Source organism: Coenobita brevimanus, chromosome 33 (assembly GCF_032717465.1).
Source record: "Coenobita brevimanus isolate Jiangsu-jjx chromosome 33, ASM3271746v2, whole genome shotgun sequence".
Lineage (NCBI taxonomy): Eukaryota > Metazoa > Arthropoda > Malacostraca > Decapoda > Coenobitidae > Coenobita > Coenobita brevimanus.
The window spans coordinates 42,437,030-42,464,827 of record NC_136986.1 but is presented as its reverse complement, the minus strand read 5'-3'; the positions used below and the strand labels follow the sequence as shown (position 1 = coordinate 42,464,827).

The 27,798-nt window shown below is 42.5% G+C and overlaps 1 protein-coding gene across 1 annotated transcript in view; it reads right to left on the bottom strand.

Moving 5' to 3' along the window:
* stumps (DBB domain-containing protein stumps) overlaps positions 1-25,296 on the bottom strand; it is a 31,782-nt gene extending 6,486 nt beyond the window's left edge. Inside the window, exons 1-8 of the mRNA XM_080269407.1 lie at positions 24,351-25,296; positions 5,851-5,971; positions 4,960-5,041; positions 4,299-4,440; positions 3,297-3,469; positions 2,074-2,224; positions 1,028-1,179; positions 530-638 (exon numbers count right to left, since the gene is read on the bottom strand). Coding sequence (XP_080125533.1) covers positions 530-638; positions 1,028-1,179; positions 2,074-2,224; positions 3,297-3,469; positions 4,299-4,440; positions 4,960-5,041; positions 5,851-5,971; positions 24,351-25,296 — 1,876 coding nt within the window. The remainder of the gene's footprint in view (positions 1-529; positions 639-1,027; positions 1,180-2,073; positions 2,225-3,296; positions 3,470-4,298; positions 4,441-4,959; positions 5,042-5,850; positions 5,972-24,350) is intronic.
* Positions 25,297-27,798: the final 2,502 nt, after the last annotated feature.

Sequence of the window (27,798 nt, the reverse complement as noted above, 5' to 3'; positions counted from 1 at the left end):
TCTCCTTAAATGACTTTCTGAATATGACAGGTTAGAAACTAAGACTCTCCTAGGCTGGAAAGCATTGTCTATAAACACCAAGAATAAAAGAAAAAATATGTTTCCTGACTGAATAAGATTTCACTTCTGGTCACCTCAGGTCCATGGTGGGTTAAGTGCTCCCACTGTTTAGGCATTCTGCTTAATGTGTGTCTGATCTCTGCTTGAGTATGTTGCTATCTACCATCCTCTCCTTTTTAAATTTGCTACAGTCTCATTCTCCAGAGCACCAGATCAACCAAAATAGCATATACTCCTGATGAACTTGACATAATGTCCTTGGTGCCTGTTTTACAATAATCTCTGGCTACATTTATCTCCCCTGCCACTTCCTGCTCCTCTCTACTGCTTAGTATCACCAGTTGCTATGATATAGGCACTGTCCATATTCACCTGATGTACTGTCCCTAGGGATCATCTAACAGCTCACTACTACACAATGCAGCAACCTTTGTGACACTTCTACCTTTCACCTGCTCTTCCAACTAACCTTTGTCCATTGGCGGAACGTCATGGAGCTGATGTAGCGGCGTGTGATGCTTGACAGTATTGGCTAATCGCCTGTCTAAGTCATCACTTGTGGGGTTGATGTTTAGTGCCTGGGGTGGTTAATACAGGTAAGAATTTCACTCATCAGAAATTCATTAACAGTAATCTTTTTTTTTAACATGATGCAAAGGGTTTCTTTGGAGGAATGGGCATTAGTTTGGGAAATGAGCAATGAGGCTTAGCATAAATGAAATAACATCCTATGAATATATGCTTAATTTAGAACTATTATTGAGTATAAATATAATAAAAATTTAGTACAGGCACAACATCGTGATGTACCCCCACCACTCCTGGCCACAGATTTGGTAATGATGTAAGGATATACTATAAATATGTCCAATAGCAGCCTGAGTAAAAGAAAAAGTATATCCTCTCCACAAAGTTCTTAAGGGCAATTAATATTCAAGGTAATGATGGGTAAAGCCTGAACACATACCTGACACATGAACTCAGTGGTGTTTGAGACAGTGCTTAATATGGTCCTCAGTGTATCCATATCACTCTCACACTTCATTTGTCGTGACCCAATACACACGTCATTCACCAACACAGTTATATTCAGCAGGGATGGCCCACGCATGAACTCCTCTGCAATATATAGAAGAGAAAACTATCACAGCTTCTCCTCTGCTATATGAAGCTGAAAATACGTTTTTTACAGTTGGACCACAAATAAACTCCTCTGCAATAATATGGAGGGTATAACACATTTTTCACCACCACACTAGTGTTCAAGAGGGTGGCCGATGCATTAACTCCTTCATATTTTGAAGTGAAGTCATCATCATCATCATCATCACTATCATGACCTTTTTTCCCACCAACAGATGAGCTTAGGTAGGATCCAGAAGCAATGAAAGAGAAAATACAGATGTGGGAGAACTATTAACAGCATATCCAGTGAAATGGGCCAGACATTTAAAAATAACTGACACACCATTCAGCCCTGGAATCCTGGCCCGAAATCACACGTGGCACCCGTAATTATGTCTACTTCTCTACTGCCTGATGTGTACAAGTAGTAGTAGAAGTAGTTGCAACCCCAGGCTCATCTGAATGTGAACTCAGTGAACTGCAGGTTAAAGTTACCCTTCTGCAGTACACCATCCTTTTTTGGGGGGATAGGGAAGGAGCTGGGGGACGTTTGTATGACTAGGCAGCAGCAGCATCACATGAAGGTATCCTCTCCAGTACCCACCTTGTGTAGTCCAAGGGTTCATGCAAGGTGTTCAAAATATAAGGACCCACACACCTCACTACCACCATTCATCATTACCGACACTTCACCTTTCCATTCCCAGTCTCCCTCCCGATACTTACTCCCCCATAATTTTGTCCATTACTCCCTCCCTCCACTTTCAGCCTCCCTCATGATAAATACTCCACAAGTTTTACCATTACTCCCTCCTTCCACTCCCAGTCTCCCTCCTAATATGCACTCCACAAATTTTTCCATTACAGTAATAAATAAAAGAGAGATACCTGGCATCTTGAAGAATATGGTGTAAGGATTGCGTAGATACCACTTCTGCAGTGTCACTGGAGGTCTGTTGGTCATCTCAAGCATTAGTTTGACATCGCTTTTCTTGTTCACCGGATCATCCAACAAAATATATACCTTCTGGTTCAGCACCTGATGGGAAAAAATATATATCTGTTTAACTGTACAGGTATGTGGTTTTTTCAACAAACAGGAATAAAAAAAGGGGGTGGGGAGACTGTGTTCTATCTCCATATTTTACAAGGGCACAAGTACCACCACATAATTTAGTGCTGTACCTGCTGGGCTGTTTAATGAATATTACAGGTACAGTATAATGAAACATTCAAAAACACTTCAGATACAGTACAGTGACAACTAGACTCGTTTCAGTTTGTTTTCACCTGCCAGGGATCCCACTGCCCCACTTAGGTCAGCTGATTGTCAAATGCAGTCAGATTAGGGGGCTGATTTGACTAGTAACCAAGGAGACTCATTCCTAGCTCAGAACTACGGTTCATCAAGTTCACACAACCACAACTCAGTATTCAAGTGGCCCAGTTCCATCAAAAGAAAACCAGCAACACTTACCCTTATTTACCCTGTCCTTGTAATCAACATTCCAAGAACTCAGAAACCTATCCCTCTACTTCCCATACATCCTGAACTCCATTATCTACAAGGTTTGCCATGAACATGTGACCTTGAAGTACAGTATGTGGTATATTCTACTGGTCTGTTTTTGTTAACTACAAGTAGCAATGACATTATTCATCTTGGGGGGGACCTTTTATGGTAAACAGGTCAATGGAACCTGCATATAACTTCTTCAGCTCAAAATGTCTCTCCTAAAATGAGTAAAATTATCTGGCGGTAGCAATAATATAAGAAATAAAATTGTTAACCCTTACTGTCAGTAGGACTGTTTACTGTTACAGTTGTTGTGACCACAGGTTCATCTGAAATATGAACCCACTAAAACAGCAGGCTAAGGATGTCCTCATCCCACAGTTGCACATCCTCCTCCTGGGGGATGAGGAGGAAGATAAAGGATGCTTGTATAATGTAGAGGCAAAGCCACTCAGTCATAATTAGTGTCACAACACGAAGGCATCCCCCTCCAGCACTACTGTATACTGTAACACAGTGTAATGTGCAGCAACTGGCAAAAATAAATCCAAGAACTGTCAACAATACAGTACAGTAAAAATGACAAAGTTCTTACCCCTGTAACTTTCCGTGGGGTCATCTTAAATTTTGCATCGCTTTCGTCTTTGTAAGGGGTGTACAGCTCACACTTGTTCATGATTTTTATTCCTTCAGAAAGCACTTCAGACACAAAGCCTGGGTCCACATCTCGAACTCTTAGTCGATGCCAGTCATTATATGAATACAGAGCTGAAAGAAAATAAACAAGTAAAAGAATAAACTGGGCAACATGGTGAAACATTACCAGATTAGCACATATGAATAGTCTCCTTACTGAGATAAACTTTGTAATTCATTGGCCCTTAACTCTTTCAGCTCAAAAAGAGCTTATACCTGTACTGTACCATCCTTATTTTGGCTAATGCAAAACATTTATACTCAGCTTCCAAGACATATCCCAACCTGAGAGGGATAAAAATACTCTCAAGTAACCACTTCATCTTGAGGACTTCCTTTTCAATCCGGCTAATGCCAGATTTCAATCAGCTATGAAGATGTCATCAGTGTGAAGGGGTAAAACCTAAGTTATTCACACTAGCTTAATATCCCAAACATTTTTTCTTCCAGTTACAGTGACATACTTGAACTCTGAGGTGATTTCACCACACCTACAGGGGGTGGCCATGAACAAATTGCCTCCATGCCAACCTGGCCTCTGCCATAAGACTGCCCTCCCTCCAATTCACATCACTCTCAATTGCAGTATATACCTCTACATGCCATCCCTGTCTCCCCCTCCCCCACTCCTCTTCCATCACACTCATATACACTCTTCTACAGTTCTTCCACCTTAACTTGGCCCAGATTTTTACTCTCTTGTTGCATATTTTTTTCTAATTATCAGAAAGTGGCAGAAAAAGACAATGCTATGGCACGTCCTTTCTCTAGCGTTTCTTTCTAAGGACAGAACTATGTTTTTCTGCTAAATCTTTCATTACACCTCAGCATTCAGAACAGAGATGTGGCTGTTTTAAGTCATGTTAAAGCAAAAAGAGCACAGGAAATCTCTCATACTTGCCTGATTTATGTGCCAAAGTGAAGTATGAGTCATCCACACCAAGAAGTAATGCCAGAACCTTGTGTGGCTGGAATACCTTACCCAGTTCGCTCTTGCCATGCTCTGCGATGTGGTTCAGGAACGACGGGGACAAAATCACTATCTGAAATCAAAACCTAACTTATTACCTGTAATCCAAAAACAAACATAGCTTACTGGCTGTAATATGAAATCAAATATAACTACCGTAAATTAATAAAACTGGAAAAATCAGCTTTATACATAACAATATGGCAATAACAGGCAATTTTTTGGTAATCTGCCACAGACTGAACAGGGAAAATGACTGTCAAATTAGGCAATTTATGAAAAGGATTTACTGTATCTTTTGGTGCTAGAGAGGGATGCCTTCACGTGGTGGCATCAATATAACTGAGCAACTCCTCTGTCCAATTATACAAATGTCCCTCAATTCCCTCCCTACCCCTGAAAGGAGGCTGGTGGACTGCATGAGAAGGGCAACTTCAGCCTGCAGTCCACCAGGTTCACATTTCAGATGAACTGGGGCAACATTTACGACTACTACTGTATCTTTTCAACATCTGCTGCCTTCTCATTCTGTCTTCGTTTGGCTCATTGTATCTAATTAATAAGAACTGAATGAAGAAACACTACACCTCACCTGTAGCTTGGCACTCTTAAGCTTGACGGCTTGTAGTTTTCCAATATCATTGGTTATGTCTTCAACATTACTCATCTCCACACTGAAACAGTTAAGTACAATGGTAAAACAAATATAAATAGAGAACTTATTATAATAAAAAAAATGATCATTACAATTATACAATGGTATGCTTCAGAATGAATTCTATTCAAAAGGAGCTATTATATTCAACAGCAAGAAAGGAACAGCATATAGGAACTTAGCCTATATCGTTACATCGTTATGATCACCATCATCATCTTATCAGTCATCATCATCATCCTCACCTTGAGCCTATCTAAAAGACAGGGTGATATACTGTATATTCTAAATACTGTACCCCAAAACAGGTTTATACAAACCGAAGCTGTCTAGCACATCCTTCCTGTCCTTCTCTGCCTTCCCTCCACAGTAATACTGCAGATCCACATTTGACTTCTTTGCTTGGTTTGTAGAAATCATAAAACACCTACATTTGACATATTCCTGCTCCTCCTATCAATGCCCTTATGCCCTGCCCTCCATCCAATATAATACCACAGATGCATACTTGAACCCTCTGAAAGTATCATCTTGTGGGTTAAGCATGCAGAAATTGCAAAAGACCTACATATTATACATTTGCCAAACTTTTGCTCCTATCAATGCCCTATCCCTACTCTATCCTTTATGCCCTGCTGTCCCTCCAATATACAGCAATATCAAAGATGCAGACTTGATCCCTTTGAAGGTATCATCCTGTGGCTTGATCATGCAGAAATCATAAAACACACCTGCCAAACAACTGACCTTCCTATTAATACGCTTTTCCTGTTACGGTATATCCTTTAAGCTTTGTCTTCTGTCCAATATAGCAAAACAAATGCATACTTGACCCCTTTGAAGGTATCATCCTCTGGCTTGAGTTGCGAAAAGACATCGTACAGGTATTGGGTCCACTTGCGGCCATCTGAGGCATGCACGATGGCCAGGTCCACTTCACCACCACCCCCTGTTGAAAAATGATGCAAACTACTAAGGTTGTTCTGCATTCACCTGACAGAACTGGGCCACTCCCACATCTCCATCACCATTCCCACCTGTTAAGAACTGCAAATTACTATACTGTAGTTGGTTTGCATTCACCCAAAAGAACTGGACCATTTCCACAACTTCAATACAACACTGTGGCTGCAGACTACTTGACGAGCCTTAGTAATGAGACGGGAAAGAGTCTCCTTGGTCACTGAACGAAATGATCCTCAGATGTAACTACACTTGGCCATCAACTAATCTCAAAGGGGATAGGGATTTTCATCAAGTTTGAACGCACTATAAAAATCACGATTTCTACAGGGCATCCCATGAAAATTACGCCAAACTTAAGGTTATTTGGGGTTAATTTTGAGTTATAAATGTTACCTCAATATGCAATTAATTCTTTACCATCAAGGAGCAACAATTATACGCAAACATAAGGGTGAAAATGGCCTTCCTCATATACAGTAATTCATGAATAGTGTGTGTGTGTGTGTGTGTGTGTGTGTGTGTGTGTGTGTGTGTGTGTGTGTAAAGCCGTCTGGATCTCTTCACCTGGGGCATAGACTGATCACCTTTCCTTCAATGTTCTATATGAAAGCCTCGTTCCGGGTCCCTACGCCTGCAAGTAATATGGAAATGCCAGTTAGTTGATGTGTGAAAATGGATGTACATCATTTATCATTTAGCTTTGGTTTCTATGCATGGTGAATACTCGGTAGTGGTAGTAGTGGTAGTAATAGTAGTAGTAATAGTAGTAGTAGTAGTAGTCGTGGTTGCTGCAGATGATGTTATCCAAGGCAGTGAATGTGAACCAAGTGGAGTGGAGGCTTAGTCTCCCCCTCATGTTTTTTTTTTTTTTTTTTTTTTTTATGTGTCCGACTCTGGGCATAGGTTTCACAGCCTGCTCTCGAGGCTCAGTAGTCCTCCTACATACCATACACCTTTCTACATGTCACCACTTCGGCGCTAACACCCACCGTCCATATTGAATACATGCTAGGGCTGTCTCATACAGGACTGGTGTATTGGTATTAGCGGGGGTACTTTTATGACATGTCGGCGGGTCATCTGGTAGATCAGGAAAGTCTGCTCTTATGAAATTCAAATCCTTAAACTGTTCCCTGCCCCAGCCGGGATTCGAACCTGGGTCCATCAGGACCGCAGGCCGCCTCTCTACCGATTCAGCCACCGCCTTCTTCGGGGGGATAAATAGCTACAGTAGTTAAGAGACGTGTGTATAACCAGGCAATTAAGCTACCGGGTTATATCAGCGCCACCACGTGAAGGCGTCCCTCTCCAGCACCGCCAACTTCCGCATATGCGTGGGGTTACAGAGAAACCTTCGGAAATACCTAGTACTCCAGCAAAAAAACAAAATAAATAAATAAAAATATGTTATCATTTAAACGATGACTTTTAATGTCGTACAGGCTAACTAGCGTAACACTGAAATTAACAGATTATTAACCCTTTTTACCCGGTGAATTACACACACACACACACTACCTTCTTCATCCTGGCTGGAGGTGACTGAACTGGGGGTGGGTGGCGACTGACTGACATAACTTATTCCATTCCTTCTCTCCCCTCTCTTGGGCGGGAGGGGGATGCTCCTCTTCATCATCTCTAGGGACTCTTGACGAGGCAGCGAAGCACTCCGAGAATGCCTGTTAACCCTCTCCTCAGACGTCAGGGGGAGGGGTGGGGGGAGGGAAGGCTGGGATGGAGAGAGGGAAGGCTGGAAAGGGAGGAGGGAGGGCTGGGGTGGGGGTAAGGGGGGTGGTGGGTTACTAGGCATGGTTGGAATACTCAAATCGATGGTTAAAGGAAGGCGATGGTTGTACTTCCGGGTTTGGCCGCGTTTCCGGAAGGACCCACGGCGTTCTGGCAGGGGTGGCGGGGTGGTGCACGGGTCGTCCACGGTGACGTCCGCCATGGTTTAAGGATTTCACACTGTCTTATAGGATTTAACACAATCGTATAGGATTCCACAGTATTAGGGGATTTTAGTCTTATAGAATTTCAGTCTTACAAGATTTCACAGTCTTACAGGATTTCAGTCTTTCAGAATTTCAGTCTTATAGGATTTCACAGTCTTACAGGATTTCACAGTAGCCTATTAAGGGATTTCACGGTCTTATTGGATTTTTTTAATAGGATTTCACAGTTCTACGAGGTCGTACACTGACTGACAAAGCATTAACATATCAAAAACGAGGTGAGGACCGTGACAACCTTGAGAGAAGTGCCTATGCAATATCATCACCGTACTGCAACTGGTGCAAGGAAAGCCCAGTAATAAACAGTGCCTTGCAGTATCAACACAGTATTACAAGCACAACGAGAGACTGCAACGAGACCAGGACCGCTAAGAGATCAGGACCGCTAAGAGATAAGACCGCAATGAGATCAGAACCACGAAGAGATCAGGACCAAAATGAGATCAGAACCACGAAGAGATCAGGACCAAAATGAGATCAGAACCACGAGATCAGGACCAAAATGAGATCAGGACTAAAATGAGATTGGAACCACAACGAGATCAGGCCGTAAGTGTCGTTAAAGCTGAAAGTAAGTTGTATGTTATGATATGACCTTAGTATCAAACCCATTGCAATGAGCCAAGTTACAGTGAAAGGGGTACAGTACACCCAAGGGACCCTCACAAAAACACTGATAAGGATAACCACTAGGACATACATAAATCAACACACAGACACACAAACTCCTACACCAATACACCAGACAACACCCCCATACCACCCCCGATAATGCCAGACCAACTCCTACACCAACACACCAGACAACACCCCCATACCACCCCCGATAATGCCAGACCAACTCCTACACCAACACACCAGACAACACCCCCATACCACCCCCGATAATGCCAGACCAACTCCTACACCAACACACCAGACAACACCCCCACACCACCCCCGATAAAGTCCGTCCTATACCAGTACGGATAATACCACGAAGTTTCACACCAGCACACAGAACTGCACCACACACATTTACAGACCACACCACACCGCCAAAGACCCTGACAAATAGAACACCACAACACCATAGACAACGATAAACACACCACCACCACCACAGCACAAAAAAATTATTAATGCACCACCAAAATGAAAAATAAAAACCACCACAGCCCCAGACAACGACAGATTACACCACATAGACCAACCAGCACATCACCACGACACCACAAACAGATTACAACACAAGGAACCACAACCATCACACTGACAAGGCAAGAACACACCCATAACAGCAAAACAAATTCACAGCACCTCCACGCCTCCACAATTACATATCTGCACACCTTCACAGCCCATGTCACTGCACCTCCAAGCCTCCACAATTACAGATCTGCACACCTCCACAGTCCTTGCCACAGCACTCCCCCACCACCGCCGACTTTAACAGGAATACTGAACACAAAAGCATCTTCCTTCGTCACATATTAGCTCCGTCGAACACAGTATCACTTCCTCTTGGCTCAGATAGTGGCAGATACACTTATCATACCCTCGCCTGTCTACTTCCTCTTACACACACACACACACACACACACACACACACACACACACACACACATACACACACACACGCACGCACGCACACACACACACACACGCACAGAATGCAGCGTAGGACCAATGATAATGCGTGGGAAATATATATATAAGGGAATTACCCACTTCAATTAGTATTTTCACTGGCGTAGATCCCGTAACATCTCCTATTCAGCTGTTTATTTATATTTTTTTAATATTATTAATTTTGTTATTATTACTATTATTATTATTTTGTACATATATTAGTTCACATTGTCACTGACGCAGATTCCGTAGCAACTTTTCTTCAGCGATCTATTATTATTATTATTATTATTATTATTATTACTAGGAGTACTGTAGTATTATCATTTATTATCAGTAGTAGTATCACCATTTATCACTCGTAGTAGTAGTTGTAGTAGCAGTTGTACTAGTAGTAGTAGTTGTGGTGGTAGTAGTAGTAGTAGTGGTGGTGGTGGTGGTAGTAGTAGTAGTAGTAGTAGTAGTAGTAGTAGTAGTAGTAGTAGTAGTATCATCGCTGCCGTGTCTACTTCTCCACCAAAGGACGATGTGAGGTAGGATCAAGGAACAAAGTACGGTACAAGAATGACAGAACTATCATCAGCATTCCCTCTTAAATAGGCCAGACATTCATTCACTCCTAATTCAAGCCCAAGGAATCCTGCCTTAACAAGTATAACCATCTTTATTTTATTTTTGTTTTATTATAAGAGATGCGCGACATATTATCCATCAGAGAGAGAGAGAGAGAGAGAGAGAGAGAGGAGGAGGAGGAGGAGGAGGAGAAAAGAAGATGATGATGATGATGATGATGACGACTAGGAAGAAAATAAAGAAAACATCCCACATCAGTAAGGTCGAAGTCTCAACAATTATGGACTTACAAATGACCTTTATGGACGATTTACGAAGGTGATAATTTTAGCCCATAAGGTTTTCAGTAACTGGGATTTGGACCCACACCGCTTTTTTTTTGTGTGTGTGTGTGTGGGGGGGGGGTACTCAAAATCACCCGCAAAATATCACGTCCTGAATTTAGTAAGACTTTAAACACACACACACACACACACACACACACACACACACACACACACACACACACACACACAGCTCGAAAAATCTCAGAAGCAGAGTAACATCGTATGGTCGTAACAACAACTACTACTGCTATTACTACTACTACTACTACTACTCTCTCTCTCTCTCTCTCTCTCCCTAATTTGTTTCTTTTGTTTTCCTTCTTCCTTCCTTCCTACTTCCTTGCCCCCCCCTCTCTCTCCTTAATTTCCTTCGTTCGTTTTCCTTCTCCCTTCCTTCCTACTTTCTTGCCCCCCCCCACTCTCTCTCTCTCTCTCTCTCTCTCTCTCTCTCTCTCTCTCTCGGAAGTGCCAGAGGTGGGCAGGAAAGTCGAAATCTCCCAAACCCTCCACCTCTCATCACCCCAAGCCTGTGACGTCAGCAGGGAAGTTCTCGGGGAGGCCACCAGGAGGACAAGATGTAAACAAACGCGTGCTGGGTATGGAGGAAATTGCACTACTTTCAAACAATATCCTTCCTCAAAGTGTTATAGACAGACAGATAGATATATACAGATAGACAGACTTGTAGATAGGTAGACATAGATACAGGTAAACAATTACAGATATTACAATAGATACGGTACAGATAGATATACCTGTACTCTTTTTACTCAAACTTGGCCCAGATTTTCGTCCTTTTGCAACTTATTTCAGATACCTCAGTGGCAAAAAAAAAAAAAAAAATAAAAAAAAAAAAAATAAAAAGTCACTATTACGGATCTACGTCCTTTCCATAACATTCTTGGTGACTAGCCTATACCCTTCTGATTCTAACTTGGCCTAATATTGCCGCATCTCCTAGAACGATGAACTGTACCAATAAACACTAGATTACGATGCTAGTCACGAGGACGTGCTATGGAGAGGATGTATGGCTGTAGCAACGTCAGCCACTCGCAACATGTAATAGGCTGCAAAAGAACGAAGATCTGGACCAAGTTTCATATTCTAATGCTAGTTCATGACTGAGAGATGACGATTTTACAGTAGGTGAGCTTGGTGTAAAAATGTATATATATTGCTTGTACTGAACGTTAGTAATCCTTCCGTAGTCACCATCCTTCTTCCGGGGGATAGGGAGGGAATTGAGGGACGTCTGTATAAGCTGGCACCGTAGTCGTCAGGTTACATATGTGCCACCACGTGAAGGCGTCCCTCTCAACCAGAAAAGATTAGGTAGCGATCAACCTTTCTGGGGTCAGGTTAAGTTTGCATAACCAGGCAGCGGAGTTATATCGGTGTCACCACGTGAAGGTATCCCTCTCCAGCGCAAAAGTGTCAATTATAATAAGCAAAATAAATCGCTAAGGAAAAGATGCTAAAAATCGTCTTGATCCGGATGAAATGATGTCACGAATACCCACATAAATCGCCAAGGAAAAGATGCTGAAAATCTTCATATGCAAAATAAATCGCTAAGGAAAAGATGTTAAAAATACCCACATAAAACTGTCACAAATACACAAAATACATCGCCTGGGAAAGATGCTCAAATAATCCCCGAATAAAATTGTCACGAATACGCAAAATAAATCGCTTGGGAAAAGATGCTAAAAATATCCAAATAAAACTGTCACAAATACACAAAATAAATCGCATGGGAGAAGATGCTAAAAATCCCCTAATAATACTGTCACGAATACGCAAAATAAATCGCTAAGGAAAACATGCTAAACATCCCTGGATAAAATTGTCACAAATATGCAAAATAAATCACTAAGGAAAAGATGCTAAAAAAAAAAAAAAAATGAGAAGAATAAAAATACGACACGGGAACGCAAAATAAATTGCTAAGGAAAAGATGCTTAAATTCTATCATATTAATTCTCACTAATATACCCCGCTTTTTCCACGACATTCATTACAATTTAAAGAATGAACAGAAAAAGGAAAGATACAGCGAAGAAAAATGAATAGGAGTTCAAAAGGTGATCAGACACACAGGAAAACTGACAGGAAGTAGACGACGGTAATCTAGGTGACAGGAAGCTTCGTAGCATCTCTTCCTCAGCGAATTATTTTTATTTATCGTCCTCTAGGTGACAGGAAGCTTCGTAACACCTCTCCCTTAGCGAATTATTTTGTACATTCTCAATATTCTCTTCTATTTCAATATAACTGAAATATCGACACGGTTTGTATTAACTATGAAGAGGATACTGAAGTGTAATGTGCACAATAAATCGCTTACGAGAATGTGTTAGGTCATCCCTTAATCTCTCTTTTACACTAACTTGGCCCAAGTTTTCGTCCTTTTGTAGCTAACTTCACATACCTCATCAGTAGAAAAAGACACTACTGAGGCTCTACATTCAACAGCACTTCTTCGTGACTAGCATCAAATTCTAATATCAATCTAGTATTATAACTAAGCACTCAATATGGAGATGGCAATTTTAGGTTTTTTTTTTTTTTTTCCGCAAGGAAGAAGGAACCAAAGGCCAGGAGTCCGTAAACTGTTCCCTCCATGCAAAAAACAGAACAAAATAAGAGAGAGCCAAATTCAAGATCTCCTCATTTCGAGATGCCTGAAATGCAAAATGGTGGGATGACGGTGCTAATAATAATAATAATAAAAATAACAGTAACACCTGTAATAATAATAATAATAATAATAAAATAATTCGGGATTCGTTCAAGATACCTGGACACACTGCGTTTGAAAGACTGGAGATCAGAGGCAGTAGCAAATGCAGAGAGACAGTTGCAGAGTCAGTGTATGTTAAATCTACACATTTATACATCTACATATATACTTACTAAAAATAGGCTAGTTTACCATTAATATGTACTTTAAGACAGATAGATAGATAGACAGACAGACTGATGGATAGACAGACCCTTACAATACAACAACCCACTAGTTTTCTCACTTTAGAATACCCATGATATCAAGATATATATTTTTACAGATAAACTGATCGATAGACAGACAGATAGATAGAGAGGGAGGGAGACCCTTATATTCCTTGAGGGACAAACTTAATTCTGAAACGGAAACGCATACGAGGGAGAAAATGATGGAAGATGAGATACCTGAGCGTCTTAAAATAGAGCGTGTGTGAGAATTGTAAACAGAAATGAGAGAGAGAGAGAGAGAGAGAGAGAGAGAGAGAGATGGAATGCGAGGAAGGGCGTGCGTGAAAGGTGGGTGTGGTGCAGTCCGTTTTCTTTGCTCTCTATATATATCCCGAGACCAGGTAAACCCCTGCTAACCCCAACACCTGATAATATAGAAAATGGATACCTCTCTTTCTCTCTCTCTCTCTGACAAATGATCCTGGCCTGACCTGACCGCCGGAAGCTGTGGTGATATTCTGACACCAAGACCGATGGGAGAGAGAGAGAGAGAGAGAGAGAGAGAGAGAGAGAGAGAGAAACACGAAAACAGAAGCTACGAAAGTGAGAGAAAAAGAGAAGAAAAAAGAAAAAGTGAAGAGGGAAGAGCAAAGTGAAGAGACGAGAGAAGAGAAGAGTGGTGGAGAAAAACTTAGTAGAGAAAGAAATTATTCAGAAAAAGGTGATAAAACAGTGGTGATGATGATGATGATGATGATGATGATGATGATGATGATGAGGAGGAGGAGGAGGAGGAAGGGGACGAGGAGAAACAGGATAATAATGATGATGATTATAACGATGAGGACGACGAATATAACCATGATGATGATGATGATATGCATACGGTACGTGACAAACATCTGGATATGGCGAGTATTCTAACCTTACCATCTGGGTACAATGTGTGTGTGTGTGTGTGTGTGTGTGTGTGTGTGTGTGTGTGTGTGTGTGTGTGTGTGTGTGTGTGTGTGTGTGTGTGAGAGAGAGAGAGAGAGAGAGAGAGAGAGAGAGACTGTGTTTATCTGTAAGTACTTGTAAATATTTCTGTTGAGATAATTTAGACAAAGGAGAAGTGATTACATGTGTAGATAATCTCTCTCTCTCTCTCTCTCTCTCTCTCTCTCTCTCTCTCTCTCACACACACACACACACACACACACACACACACACACACACAAGGTAGGAAAGAAGTAAACCTGAGAGGTAATGAAACACGAAAGGACGAGAGGGAGGGTAGAAGAGACTGAGGTGGCAAAGGAGAGAGGGAGGTAGGGAAGAAGGAAAGAGGGGAAGGGTAGATGGGAAGGCATAGGGTTGGCGGGAGGAAAGGAGGGATGACAGGAGGAAAAGAGAGAAGGCAGAGCGGAGAGGAGAACGGATTAAAGGGAAATGAATGAATGGAGGAAGGAAGACAGGAAGGAAGGAAGGAAGGAAAGAAGGAAGGATGGAAAGGGTGGTGTAAAAAACCGAAACGACTACCCTTGGAAAGGATGAGGAAGTGTGGGGAGGAGAAGGAGGGAAAGAAGAGGGAAAGGGGGGGGGGCAGGAAAGGAAGGGAAGCAGAAGGGAAGGGAGGGAGGGAGGGGGGCGGAGGAAAAGTACCAGAGGAAACATGAGCCGGTGGAGAAGGGGGGTTGGGAGAACGAGGGACTGACAAGCGAAGGAGGGAGGAGAGGAAGAGGAAGCAGAGGGGAGGTAGGAGGAAAAAATAAAGCTGGAGGGAGGAAAAAGGAAGTGAAAGAGGGGAGGGAATAAAGGATGGATAAAATGAAAATGGAAAATAAGGAAAGAGTTCGCTAGGAGGAAAATAAGCATGGAAACAGTATAAAAAAAAATAAGGTGACAAAAATGAATGAAAAAAGGAAGGAGGGAGGGAACAGAGAAGGGCAGGGAGGGGAAAAAATAGAAACGGAGAAGTGGAGGGGAAGGGAGGGAGGGAGGGGGGGTAGGTGAAATAAAAGGAGGCAATGGTAGGGGAAGAGGAGGGGAGGAAGGAAAGGAAGAGGAAGTTCCTAACTCTAGAAATAATGACCTTGGGAGAATATTGATGATGATGATGATGATGATGATGACGATTATAACAACAACAACAACAACAACAATAATAATAATAATAATAATAATAATAATAATAATAATACAATGAACTAGACGGAACGAAAATCACTGGAAAGAGAGAGAGAGAGAGAGAGAGAGAGAGAGAGAGAGATGAGGAAAAAGGAAGCTGGTAAACATATGGGAGGAAAGGAAGAAGGGAGGGACAAAGAGGAAGATGAGAAGGAGGGGGGAGGGAGGAGGGGTAAAGCCGTGGAAAAGGCAGAGGGAGGGAGGGAGAGAAAGGAAAGAGGAAGAGGGAGGGGAGGAGGGAGAGAAGTAATGACTACAGATGTACCCCCGGACTTAAAGACGTTCTAAAGTCATCATCACCATCATCATATCATCATCATATCAACATCACATCATCATCGTATCAACATCATCATCACATCAACATCATCAACCCAATTCCACTTCCCACCAGTGATGGGATGATGTACAGTACACACACACACACACACACACACACACACACACACACACACACACACACACACAATGAAAAATGAACAAAACATTCACATAACCAGGCAAGTCATCCTTTCCTTCCTTCCTCTTCATTCTTTCCTCATTGTTCATTCGACCATTCTTTCCTTCCTTCACCTCACAAACACACCCAATATCCATCCGTACATATGCTCTCTCTCTCTCTCTCTCTCTCTCTCTCTCTCTCTCTCTCTCTCTCTCTCTCTAGATTACATACACTAACAGAAGGTACCACAAAAGACTTACTAAATTCAATCAACATTATCTCTTACTATAATTTCCTGTAATAAAAATAAATATGAAACAGACGGTGTATTTTAGGCCTATTTCTGCGTGACAAAGCTTGGTCGAGGGGAAGAATGCGACGGTGACCAAGAGGGGAACATTTGGCGTGGTGGGAACATTTGGCGTGGTGGGAACATTTGGCGTGGGGGGAACATTTCGCGTGAGGGGAACATTTGGCGTGGCGGGAACATTTGGCGTGGAGGAGAACATTTGGCGTGGAGGGGAACATTTCGCGTGAGGGGAACACTTAGCTAAAAGGGAACATTTGGCGCCTAGACCTACTACAGAACCTTGTCATAACCTGAGGAAGAATCCTAGACCCCTTCCCCCTCAGTTGATGACCATGTGAAGTTAGACTGAAGGGTTGTTTTGACTAGTAACCAAGGATACGAAATTCTACAGTGAACCTGTCTATACTCATTTTTCTCTAACCTGGCCTATACTGACATCTCGCCATCCAGAATACTGAAATGTAACAGAAGATTAACGATACGATATGGTGCTAGTCATGAAGAAGTCCTGCGGAAAGGATGTAGAGTCGCAGCATAACTTAACGTGCCACTGAGCTGTGTGAAATAAGCTGCAAAGGGACGAAAATGCGGGCCAAGTTAAAGTAAAAAGAGTACCGTATAGAGTAAAAAAAGAGTATCGCTGCACCTCACCAATATAGCTTTACTGATTACAACGAAACACAAGCACATGGCCAAAACAACACAATATTCTCTCGGTAAATTAACGTCTTATCCGAGGACTCTTCTTAGGTAAATATAATTGTTTAACGTTGGACAGAAATAAAATAAAATGGGTACGTGCTAGAAGAGATCACTTACAACTCTTTACAATGGGGGGGAGGAGAGATGGAGAAGAGGGGGAGTGGAGGGAAGGAGAGAAGAGGCAGAGATCCACTGGGGGGAAAAGATGAGAGGTGGAGAGAGGAAAAAGTAATGAGAGGAAAGAGGATCAGGGAAGGGACACGTAGAACAGCTGGGTGAGGATAGAAGAGGAGAGAAATGGAAGAGATGTGAGGGGAAGAAAGGAGAGGAGAGGTGAGAGGATGAGGAGAGTGGAAAAGAGAAGAGAGGAAAAGGGATCGGAGGAGAGGTCAGAAGAGAGGAGGTAAACAGAAGTGTGGTAAAGGGAACAGAGGTGGCCCAAGGGAAGAGAGAAATGAGGAAAGGAATTGAAAGGAGAGGAAAAGAGAAGACAGGAAGAGGAACCGAGGTGAGGGGAGGAGAGAAGAGGGGATGAGGAATCGAGGTGAGGGGAAGACAGAGGAGGGGAGGGAATGTGAGGATTAAAGTGAGGGGAAGATGGCGATGGTGGTGTTGGTGCTACTCAAGTTACCAGTGTCGGAACATAAGGGCTATTTCCTGCCCACCCAACATCACTAGTTTTTTATCCATCACTACTACCCTCACCACACACTCCGATCTATCCATCATTTCACCTCTATCCCTCATCTTCATCCCTCTATCTCCTCTCCATACACTATTCTCATTACTACCCTCATTACATCCTCCACTCTATCAGTCACATTCATCTCTATCCAGCATCCTCACCATCCCCCTATTTCCCCTTACTTCTATCCTCTAGACTACCCTCACCACATCCTTCCCTCTATCCCTCATCTTTACCTCTATCCATCATCCTCACCATCCCTCATTTCCTTTTCATTCTATTCTCTCCCTTTCTCCATTACCCTTTCTATTTTACTCTCCCTCCCTTCACTATACCCCCAATCCTCTCCATCCACCTCATCCCAATCCCTCTATTCTCCCTGTCTGTCTCTCCTTTCTTAGAATCATTTCTACCATCCTCAGCATCACAGCCAAACAGATCCTGGTAAATAATGCCTATATTTCAAAAGGCTGGTATGAAAAGCAAAACAGTAACTACAGTATATACGGTATCATTTTTGAAAGTTAATAAAGCACAATAACAAGCATTTAGCATTTAGCTGATGAAAAAGTAAAATAATAAGTAGTTAACCAAATTTTTATAAGTAAAAAAAAAAAAAACTAAGTATTCAATTTTTTCTGAGGTTGTTTAAATGCAAAATAAAAAGCATTTAACATTTTTCAGTCAGGAAAATTTCAACATGTTACCATACAGCTTCTTTGATCCACCTCCTGTGAATGAGATACCTTCCTGCCTCCATCCCCCTCTCTAGCATCTCTCACCCCCTCCCCAAAAAAAAATCGTGCGTAAGTAAAAATAAACAAATAAATAAATGCAGAGGGTGTAGTTCAGTGTGCATTAAAAAAAAACTTGTGACAGACTGGCACTGAGGGCACGAAAATACGAGAGAGAGAGAGAGAGAGAGAGAGAGAGAGAAACTGGCGATGAAAGAGCACATGTGTAGGATAATGACAACAGGCTATACAATAAACACAAAGGCCATTATGCTCAACCTGTCTTCATCTGATGGATATGGGCAACTCACAACATGAATACTAAGTCGTGGCTGTAGGAATTTCGAGGGTCCTTGTAGTGGTGAAGCATGAATTAAGCAACCCTCCAATCTGACTACACCTGGCCATCAATCGAGCTGAGAGAAAAGGAATTGTTGGGTGGGAGAGACACAGGTGAGAGCTTATATTTTATTCGCTAACGTTTTGGGCTACACGGAACCATCTCGAGAGAGACACAGATGGGTTCAATGTACTCCAAAACGTATAATGGAGAATTCACGCATGCACTAACCTGTCTCTCCCATCCATTTCACTTGTAAAGGATCATCTACAGAATTGGCATCTTTGTAGGGTTAGAACAAACGCACTATACTTAGCACCAGGGAACTAAGGACAAAGCCTGACTCCGGAAATAGTTGCGTAGGTGGGATGTGAAGCCTGGGAATAGCTTTACAGGAACAAGCCCCACTCTACCCCACCCCACCCCACCCTCAGGAGACCATCCCACTCAACCCCACCCTCAGGAACCCACCCCACCCTCAGGAGACCATCCCACTCAACCCCACCCTCAGGAACCCACCCCACCTCACTCCATTTCACCTACCCCAGCTTATTCCTACTCAAATCCACCCTACCCCAGCCACCCCCTCCCTCATAACAACTCCACTACATCCCACCCTCAGAAACCACTCCCACCCCACTCCAGCCTCTTCCTTATCCCACCCATTTCACCCTTATAACCAACCCCAGGCCACCCAGTCCCAACCCAGCCTCCTCCTACCCCAACCCACTCCACCCCAGCCATTCCCACCCTCATACGCAACCCGACCTCACCCCACGTCAGCCATCCCACCCCAGTCCATCCCAGCCTCTTCCTACCCCACCCTACCCACATCAACCCCATCCTACCCCACCCTTTTCCTAACCTCACACACCCCAGCCCAGCCACCCCATGCTCTTCCTGACGTCATGTAAATATTTTGGCAGCGAGGCATTACCCAGCGAGGCTCCCCACTGAGTCACCCGCCTTTCTCCTCCCGTCATCACCAGCTAAATCAGTCCCTCCCTACACCCTCACCTACCTAAAATGTGTCACCATCTACCCATACTCTACCCTAGGTCAGCATCAGGTTTTTGTCCCATATACACCACTTTAATTCATCTGTCATACTCTGCCACACATAATTACATCCCATACCTTCATTCAGTGGGTACGGTACTGGTATAGCTTCATCGCTCTCAACAAGCCTAGCTACTCAAAATATGTTCCCACCCACCCATACCCTTCCCTTGGCCAGGATGAGGCTATTGTTCCATATATAAAATTTCATCTTTTTACTCCTATCTTACCTCTTATACTTTGCCACACATAATTATATCCCATACCTACATTAAGTGCCTACTGGTATACTTCCATCGCTCACAGCTAACTAATAAACATTTTGTCCTCACTCACCCAAACCCTACCACAGACCAGCAACAGAATTTGTTGAAATAACCACAGCTTATTTACATTACTGATTCACAGACAACGCGAAAGCAAAATAATATTAACATCATTGTAAAGGGGTCGATTTATTCTCTTAAATGGATACAAGTCTAGAACTACCAACTTACTCGTATATTAAACCTAGCAACTCAACTCACTACAACCGTCCTCCCGTATGTGTTAATCCATACAGTGCTCTTAGCAACTTCCAGGACCTCCTAAACGCCAGAGGGAAACTGTCAACACTTCACAAAATCCCACGGTCCCGTTACGGTGGTCAAGAAGAGAACAAGGGCCTATCTGTCCTCTTTCTGACCATCCTAATTTCTCAGCCTAAACTCTAAACTGGTAAGGAAACAACACACATTCCGATATCAGCCGTATTTTCATATCCTTCTTTCTCGACTCTCCACCCACCTTTTCTACTGTTTTCATTCCACCAAAAGTATTCTTCCACTTTGAGCCTCCTACCCTCCACTCTAAAAACTTTACCACTTTCCACACGGCATATCTCTCTTCCCTGCCCTAAGTGATAAACTTGTCCAGGGATGATGGTAGTTTCAACGTCCTTAATTCTTCAGTAATACTATACGGAAATAATATGATCTACACACCCTCTACCATTCATAAATCCTCTCTCTCTCTCTCTCTCTCTCTCTCTCTCTCTCTCACTCACTCTCTCTCTCTCTCTCCCTCTCTCTATCTCTCCTTCCGGCTGTAACTCTTTCATACCAGTACAGAATTTATTTTCCTTACCTACTCTTCCCTCCCCCCTCTCTTTCTCTCAAAACGCTTTCCTTCTTCCGGCTGTAACTCTTACATCAGTACAGCTATTTATTTTTCTTACCTTCCCCTCCCCCCTCTCTCTCTTCCACACACACACACACACACACACACACACACGTATTTACTAGCAGTTCATGGGGCAGGGTAGCAGAACGTCCCTTGCCTGGAAAGTTGAGGATGCCCTGCTTTCCTCACACCGATCAGCATTAGGTGTTATAAAGTATAAATTATGAAATGAGTTGTGAGTTATCATGTCCTGAAAAAGTGTTCAATACTCCCACTACTATCCCCCCCCCCTCTCTCTCTCTCAAATCGGGAGGGCTGATATTTTTTTGCACAATGGTCAATTTCATTATTTTTTAAGGCTTCCGGCATTCTCAAATTATAGAAAAATCCTTCATTCTCAGGCCTATTAAATCTATCAAGCTCTCATTACGTGTGGCTCGCACAATACACGGACAAATTAACTTATCAGCACGCCAATCACACCACATGGGCGTCTACAAAGTGTCAACAAATTTTCCATCCCTGCCTGGAGACCGCCTTGTTCCCATCAGGCCTAAACTCACTCCCTGGGACGGTTTTGCGCAGTACACGTGTGGAGAGTTGCCAGAAACCTTGAGAAAAACGCAAAGCTAACTTTTATCTCATTTATCCAAGTCTCGTAACGGTTCTAGTGCAAAAATTTTATGGCTACATGTTTTTTGTGATTATTTTAGAAGTGGAATTGTTTTTTGGGAGAGTTTAGGGCGGTGGTTTGAAATTTAAAATGATGTTTTTGTTTGCGGTGGCAGGAGCAGTCAACCGCCAAGATGGGGATGTAAACAGAGAGAGAGAGAGAGAGAGAGAGAGAGAGAGAGAGTCTGACATAAACCAGAGCACATTTAACACACACACACACACACACACACACACACACTAAATCACAAATACCCAGTAATATAGGCTATGGGGGCAAGTCAGAACACCATTTTTCCGTGTTCATAAACCATCTTAGCATTTTCAACGATAATCATACGTCCTTAGGAGTAAACCACTATTAAGAATAATTTTGTCTATTTCTTGTTTTAACTCCTTCAATCTTACGACGTATTTTATAGCAGTGGTAGTAGTAGTAGTAGTAGTAATTTTTACCCCACCTCACACACACACACACATTACTGATATTGTTTTTACCCTCTCTCTCTCTCTCTCTCTCAAAATTTCGGTGTTGTTTTTACCCCCTTCTCTCTCTCTCTCTCTCTCTCTCTCTCTCTCTCTCTCTCTCTCTCTCTCTCTCTCTCTCTCTCTCTCTCTCTCTCTCTCTCAAGGGGGTCCCCACATGGCCTAGAAGGGTTAAACAAAACACAGCTACAGGAAGTGTGGCTCTTCCACAAATTACTTTTTCTTGCAGCCGAGTTGATTTACCGACGGGGAAAAACCTGAGAGAGAGAGAGAGAGAGATAGATAGAGAGAGAGAGAGAGAATGGGATTACAGTGACACTGGCAGTCTACTGTACTAACTTAAGTACAAGTAGTCGCTTTCTGTCACACAAGGCTCTCTCTCTCTCTCTCTCTCTCTCTCTCTCTCTCTCCGCTACAAAGCATTCCCCTCTTTCTACCTCCCCCTCCATTCTCTTCCGGTTGTATCTCATACTAGAGCAGCATTTATTTTTCTTACTAGTCCCCTCCCTCTATTCCTGTCTTTTGTAGGAACCAGACGCTCAAAGATTATACTGGAAGAAAATATAATCGTAAGCACAAATCTCGCCTAAGATACATACTTCCATTTCTTAGTTTGTGAGCTTGACCTAAATGTAGCTAAATAGCACGGTGTTATATTTGGTAAATCTGTCATTTTTCTCTACCGCCTGGCGTTGTGGTGGTTTGTATAGGAAAATTTCGTACGGTTGGTTATAATAACGAATCTTGCTATACCCGGCGTATATTTTTTTTTAAATAATAGAACTGAAGAAGGAAAAACAAATGAAAAAAAAAAATAATCCATACACCAGATTACTGGCGTCCTCCATGCATATCTGTAGCAGCTGGACATTTGAAAAGTCTGACGTGAAAAGATATGGATAGATAGGACAGATATATAGCTAGGACAGGCTTTTACAGAGAAATAGATGGACAGAGCTGTGTTGATCACTGAAGAATATTTACGGGTATTATTTAGGAAATACACCCAACTAACATACAGTAGAGTGAAATTCATACGTTCGTCATTTAGTTTATGCAATTTTAATCAATTTTTCTTCGGTTTACATCTGTCGAATGTGCGCTTTTTTGTACCAAGTAGAAAAGGTTACGTAGTAGAAAGAGTTAAGACAGCTAAATATTAAACAAAAGCATGCATTTGATACGTATTGTACTATGCATAAGATACCGCGTAGTGTGTACCCTGAATGGTTTATGTCCTTTGCTACTAAGCATTGTAACCAGACAAATAGCCTCTATGTACCAATCCACACTAGCACTGTGCCAGGTTACTCGCTGTACTGGGCCCGAAGCTCTATAATGAACTGCCCACTTTAATAACCAACGCCAGTAGCCTACCAGTATTAAAATCTAGGCTGTTATGTTTTCTCATGGGAGAGAATAAAGCTTTATGACCTGAAATACCTTGTATGTGTACGCAAGATAAAATCCCAATTGAGATTTTATCTTGCTCTAATTTGTCTTAATTTTTACTTATTTTTCTTTTTCTCCATGTACAGGTACTGTATTTACTATATATCGGAACACGCACCTTTATTAATAACCACTGCTTAATGGAAATCAAGTATTCGAATTTGAATTCGGGGGCTGTTCAGCTCGTAGCTCCGTCTTTTATAGGATCTAGGTAGATACTAAATTAAATTACCGTAGGTTAGGTTAATATCAGGTTAGGTTGGGTTAGGTTAAGTTAGATGCAATGAAAACGGAGATAGCTGAAGACCCGCCCCCCCAATCACCTTTTTTACGGTATGTATATACGAAGAAAAGCATTTGCGACGAATGCTTATTTAAGAGAAACTGCTGAGAATTGCTTATATGATGAATAATATACTAAAGACTAATGGTGAAACACTTGCTGCACATCATCACATCCCCAAAACCTTTATTCCTTAACCTTATCTTGGCCGATTATCATCCTGTTGCAGTTTATTTCACCGAACCTCAACGGTCGAAGACAATGCAACGGCTCTATATCCTTTTTGTGGCACTTCGTGAATTCCACGCTACAACGCTGTACTAATGACAGACGGCAATTTTAGGCCAGGTGAAGGTGAAAGGAGTATAAAATTAATGACTGACTTACCAGTAGGTCGTCTACATTGAGCAAGTCGTTTTTTCTCCAGCCAACGTTCTTTCCTCAGCCATTCGTCCAAGTTTGCGTTCACGTCCAGTGCTTGCCGCTGTTCCAGAGTCAGCTCACACGTGCTTGTAGTCGCTGCCGTGCTGGTAGTTTTCAATAATCCTGCCTTTTCCTTTTTTCCAGCACCAATGGGCAACGTCCCCGCTTTGTAATACCAAGAGTCGGCCATTTCGTGTCCGCTTTCCGACTCTCTATGAGTGGGATCCCTTATGTAGGTGATTCCAGGGCATATAATTGGATTTTCCTCTCCCGGACACTCGCTTCCATTGCTACTATTACTGCTACTACTATTACTACTAAGAGGTACTGTGAGATTCTGGGATAAATCAGTTTTGACATCACCGCTTCCAGTTTTCGCACACGCAACAACGTCCTCCCCTGAATCTTCCTTTATCTCGCCTGGATTTTCGCGTTCTTTTTTCTTCCGCCTCCACGGTAAATCTATACTAAACGAGTGGCTACGAGGTTTGGACGCCACCCTAACCAGATTTTGGTACAGGTGATCGAGGTCAATAGAGCGAGTGTGCGTCAGTTTTTTGGTGTTTCTGGATTTCGGAGCTCGCTGCAAAAGAGGAGGGGCGGCTACATCCTTCCCTTTTTCCTGAGTGCACTTTGGGAGAATATCCATCTTCTGTGGGGCGGTTCCATCCTTCCCCTTTTCCTGAGTAGATCGAGGGGGAATATCTGTCTTTAGTGAGGCTGTGGGTGTAGGAGGAAGGCGGGGTGAGGCAGGACACGAGGTAGATGCCCTGGTTACCTGCTGGTGGCTTGGAAGGAGGCCACGTGGCAGGGAGGCGCCGCGGCCATACGCTGGAGGCAATGGAGGCGGCAGATTGTAGTATACGTTGGCGTCTGTCAAAAAATCCTTATCCACTACCTCTTTAGTCATGTCCGTAGTGTTTTGGTAGGTGTGAAGTCTATAGGCAGGCTTGGCAGCTCTTTTGTTGTTCTCGGGTAAACATGACGACTTCATTTCCTTATACTCACGGGTAAACTAGTTCACTGATGACTGGTATCAGCTTCTGAAAGTCAGTTTATTTCGTAATATTTAAAAAATTGTTTCTAAGGAAGCAGAAATTCACCTGTACAGCTATTTGCCTTGTCAGGTTACGATTAACTGAATTTAAGTAACTTAAAAGTTCACAAATACTGGTAAATATTTAGCACATTTCCCCGTAACACTTCGAACTGTCACACGCAGTCGCGACGAATCCCCCGAGCCCTACAACAACCACACCTCTTAGCCGCCGGGCAGCTACTGGCAGTGAATTGATTCATCTGCCTCCACGGTCCGCGCCCGAGGCTAGTGGCTACCCTCATGCCCATATTGCCACTTGCCATTTTTTTTTTTTTTTTTGTTACCCCTTTTCATTCCTTATGGTTTAATATTTTACACTGAAGAAAGACAACTTAGTGATTATTTTTAAGCGTTAACCTTAAGAAAAGACTAAGGTGTGAGGTGAAATGGGAATTAATTGATATTTGGAAATTTAGTACTTAGCAACACTAACTTCCCCGCGATATTTGAAATTCTATAATGTTTGGAAAGAATACCGCGCCAAAAATCCGTCTTTAAAAACATCTGACTTGGATATGTACCAATTGACACAACACTAGTTATATGCAATAAAATAAAGGTATACTAACCTGGGAATAACATCAAAGGGAATCCACAGCATCATACCTTGCAAGCCATGACTGTGAATGCCATCATCTTCACTTCTTCAGCTATTGGGAGATGAAATGTAACTATGAACAAGGCCATGACGTGAGATTCGAAATAACATTATGTTACAAACGCTAGCATGTCAATGTCCACTCATTCAACGCAGTGCCGCCTTCTGGCGACTCTATACCCAGTGACATTATGTCTGCATATTTATAGAGTACCATCCACTCAGTGAAGTGCAGCCTTCTGGTGACTGCACAGAGTGACAAGCCAAATGATTTGCTGTAACCCATGATTCCATGAAATAATACTGCTGTAACCAAATTTCGCATGGTGATCTAGTGGATTAATGGGCTACAGTCAGATGGGGCTCACAAGAGTTTACAGCTGAGGAACAGCATCAAACAATGCCAGAGAGAAGAGTGAGGCCGGAAACCCTTGCCTTAAATGTTGGGACTATATAGCCTAGCTCCAAGCCCCTACAGTATACACCTGATGGGGTTGAAAAGGGCTGAATAATGAATGGATGGAATTGTTTTAAGGACAGTCAGCTCAGCTGGTGGCCAAGTGTAACCAGACTGGAGGGTAGATTTCAGAAATGTCAGTTTCCACTGCATTTGAAAGACTGATCATAAATTGATATAAATGCAGCATGAGAAAGGCTGCTCAACAGTTGACCAGTTGTATATTTTTGCAGTATGGAACTATAGTGGTAGGGGCACTCACCATCCATTCCCTTGATGTAGTGCTGCTCCTGTGTGGCTCCCCTTTCCCCTCTTCCTCCTATGTCCTTTCCTCTTCCTTCTCTCCATGGGTGACTTTACACTGACTGACAAGACAAATGGTATCCCGTACAACAGGAAACCATTTGCTAAGCTGAGTGGTAACCATATGACCAAACTATGGCACCTGGTGGTTTAGTGGGTAACTAAGGCGCTCCAATCAGATTGAGCCTGTGTTGGCTTCTATCCAAGGGGTGGTTGGGAATTATTGCTCATGTAATGCCACTCACGGAAGAGTGAGGCTGGTCACTCTCGTCTTAAATGACATTACAAATTTTGCCTAGCCCCGGACTCCTACGCTCATCATGGGGCAACACAGGATTAGATGATGAGAACCGGTCAAAAAAGGAGTGAAAAGACAGGTTCTGCATACTCATGAATGGGGAGGTGGTATATTGGCAGAGTTCAGAAGAATAATGTCTAGTGTAATTATGACAGTAAGAAGAGTGAGGTAACTCTGTGGAGAAGTAAGAATGATGAGAGTCCTCTGCTTGGACTGACTGGGGCAACACCGCAGTAGGAATTAGAATTGTGCTATCAGGTAATCCCACCTGACTCGTACTATACAGAAAACACGTAAAACTAAAAATTATGAATAATGATGATCCTAGTTAGCCTCATTATTCCAAACACACTCCATAACAGTTGTTTCCACTACTCTAACTACCCATGCAATATTAAAGTACAGTATAAACCATACACTCATGTGGACGAAAACACAGTCATACACCCATCTTGTAGCTTCTGCACTGCTTTCACAAATATACTATTAATGCAGTACCAAGGTGTCACAAAAATGTTACCTGACCTTTAATGAAGCCATCACTTACATTCAAAACAGTACTACACTGACAACATTCAGTATGACTCATTTTGACCGATATTATCTATTTTAAAATATGAAGGAAAATACACAATACAAAGTACATATATAGCTAGA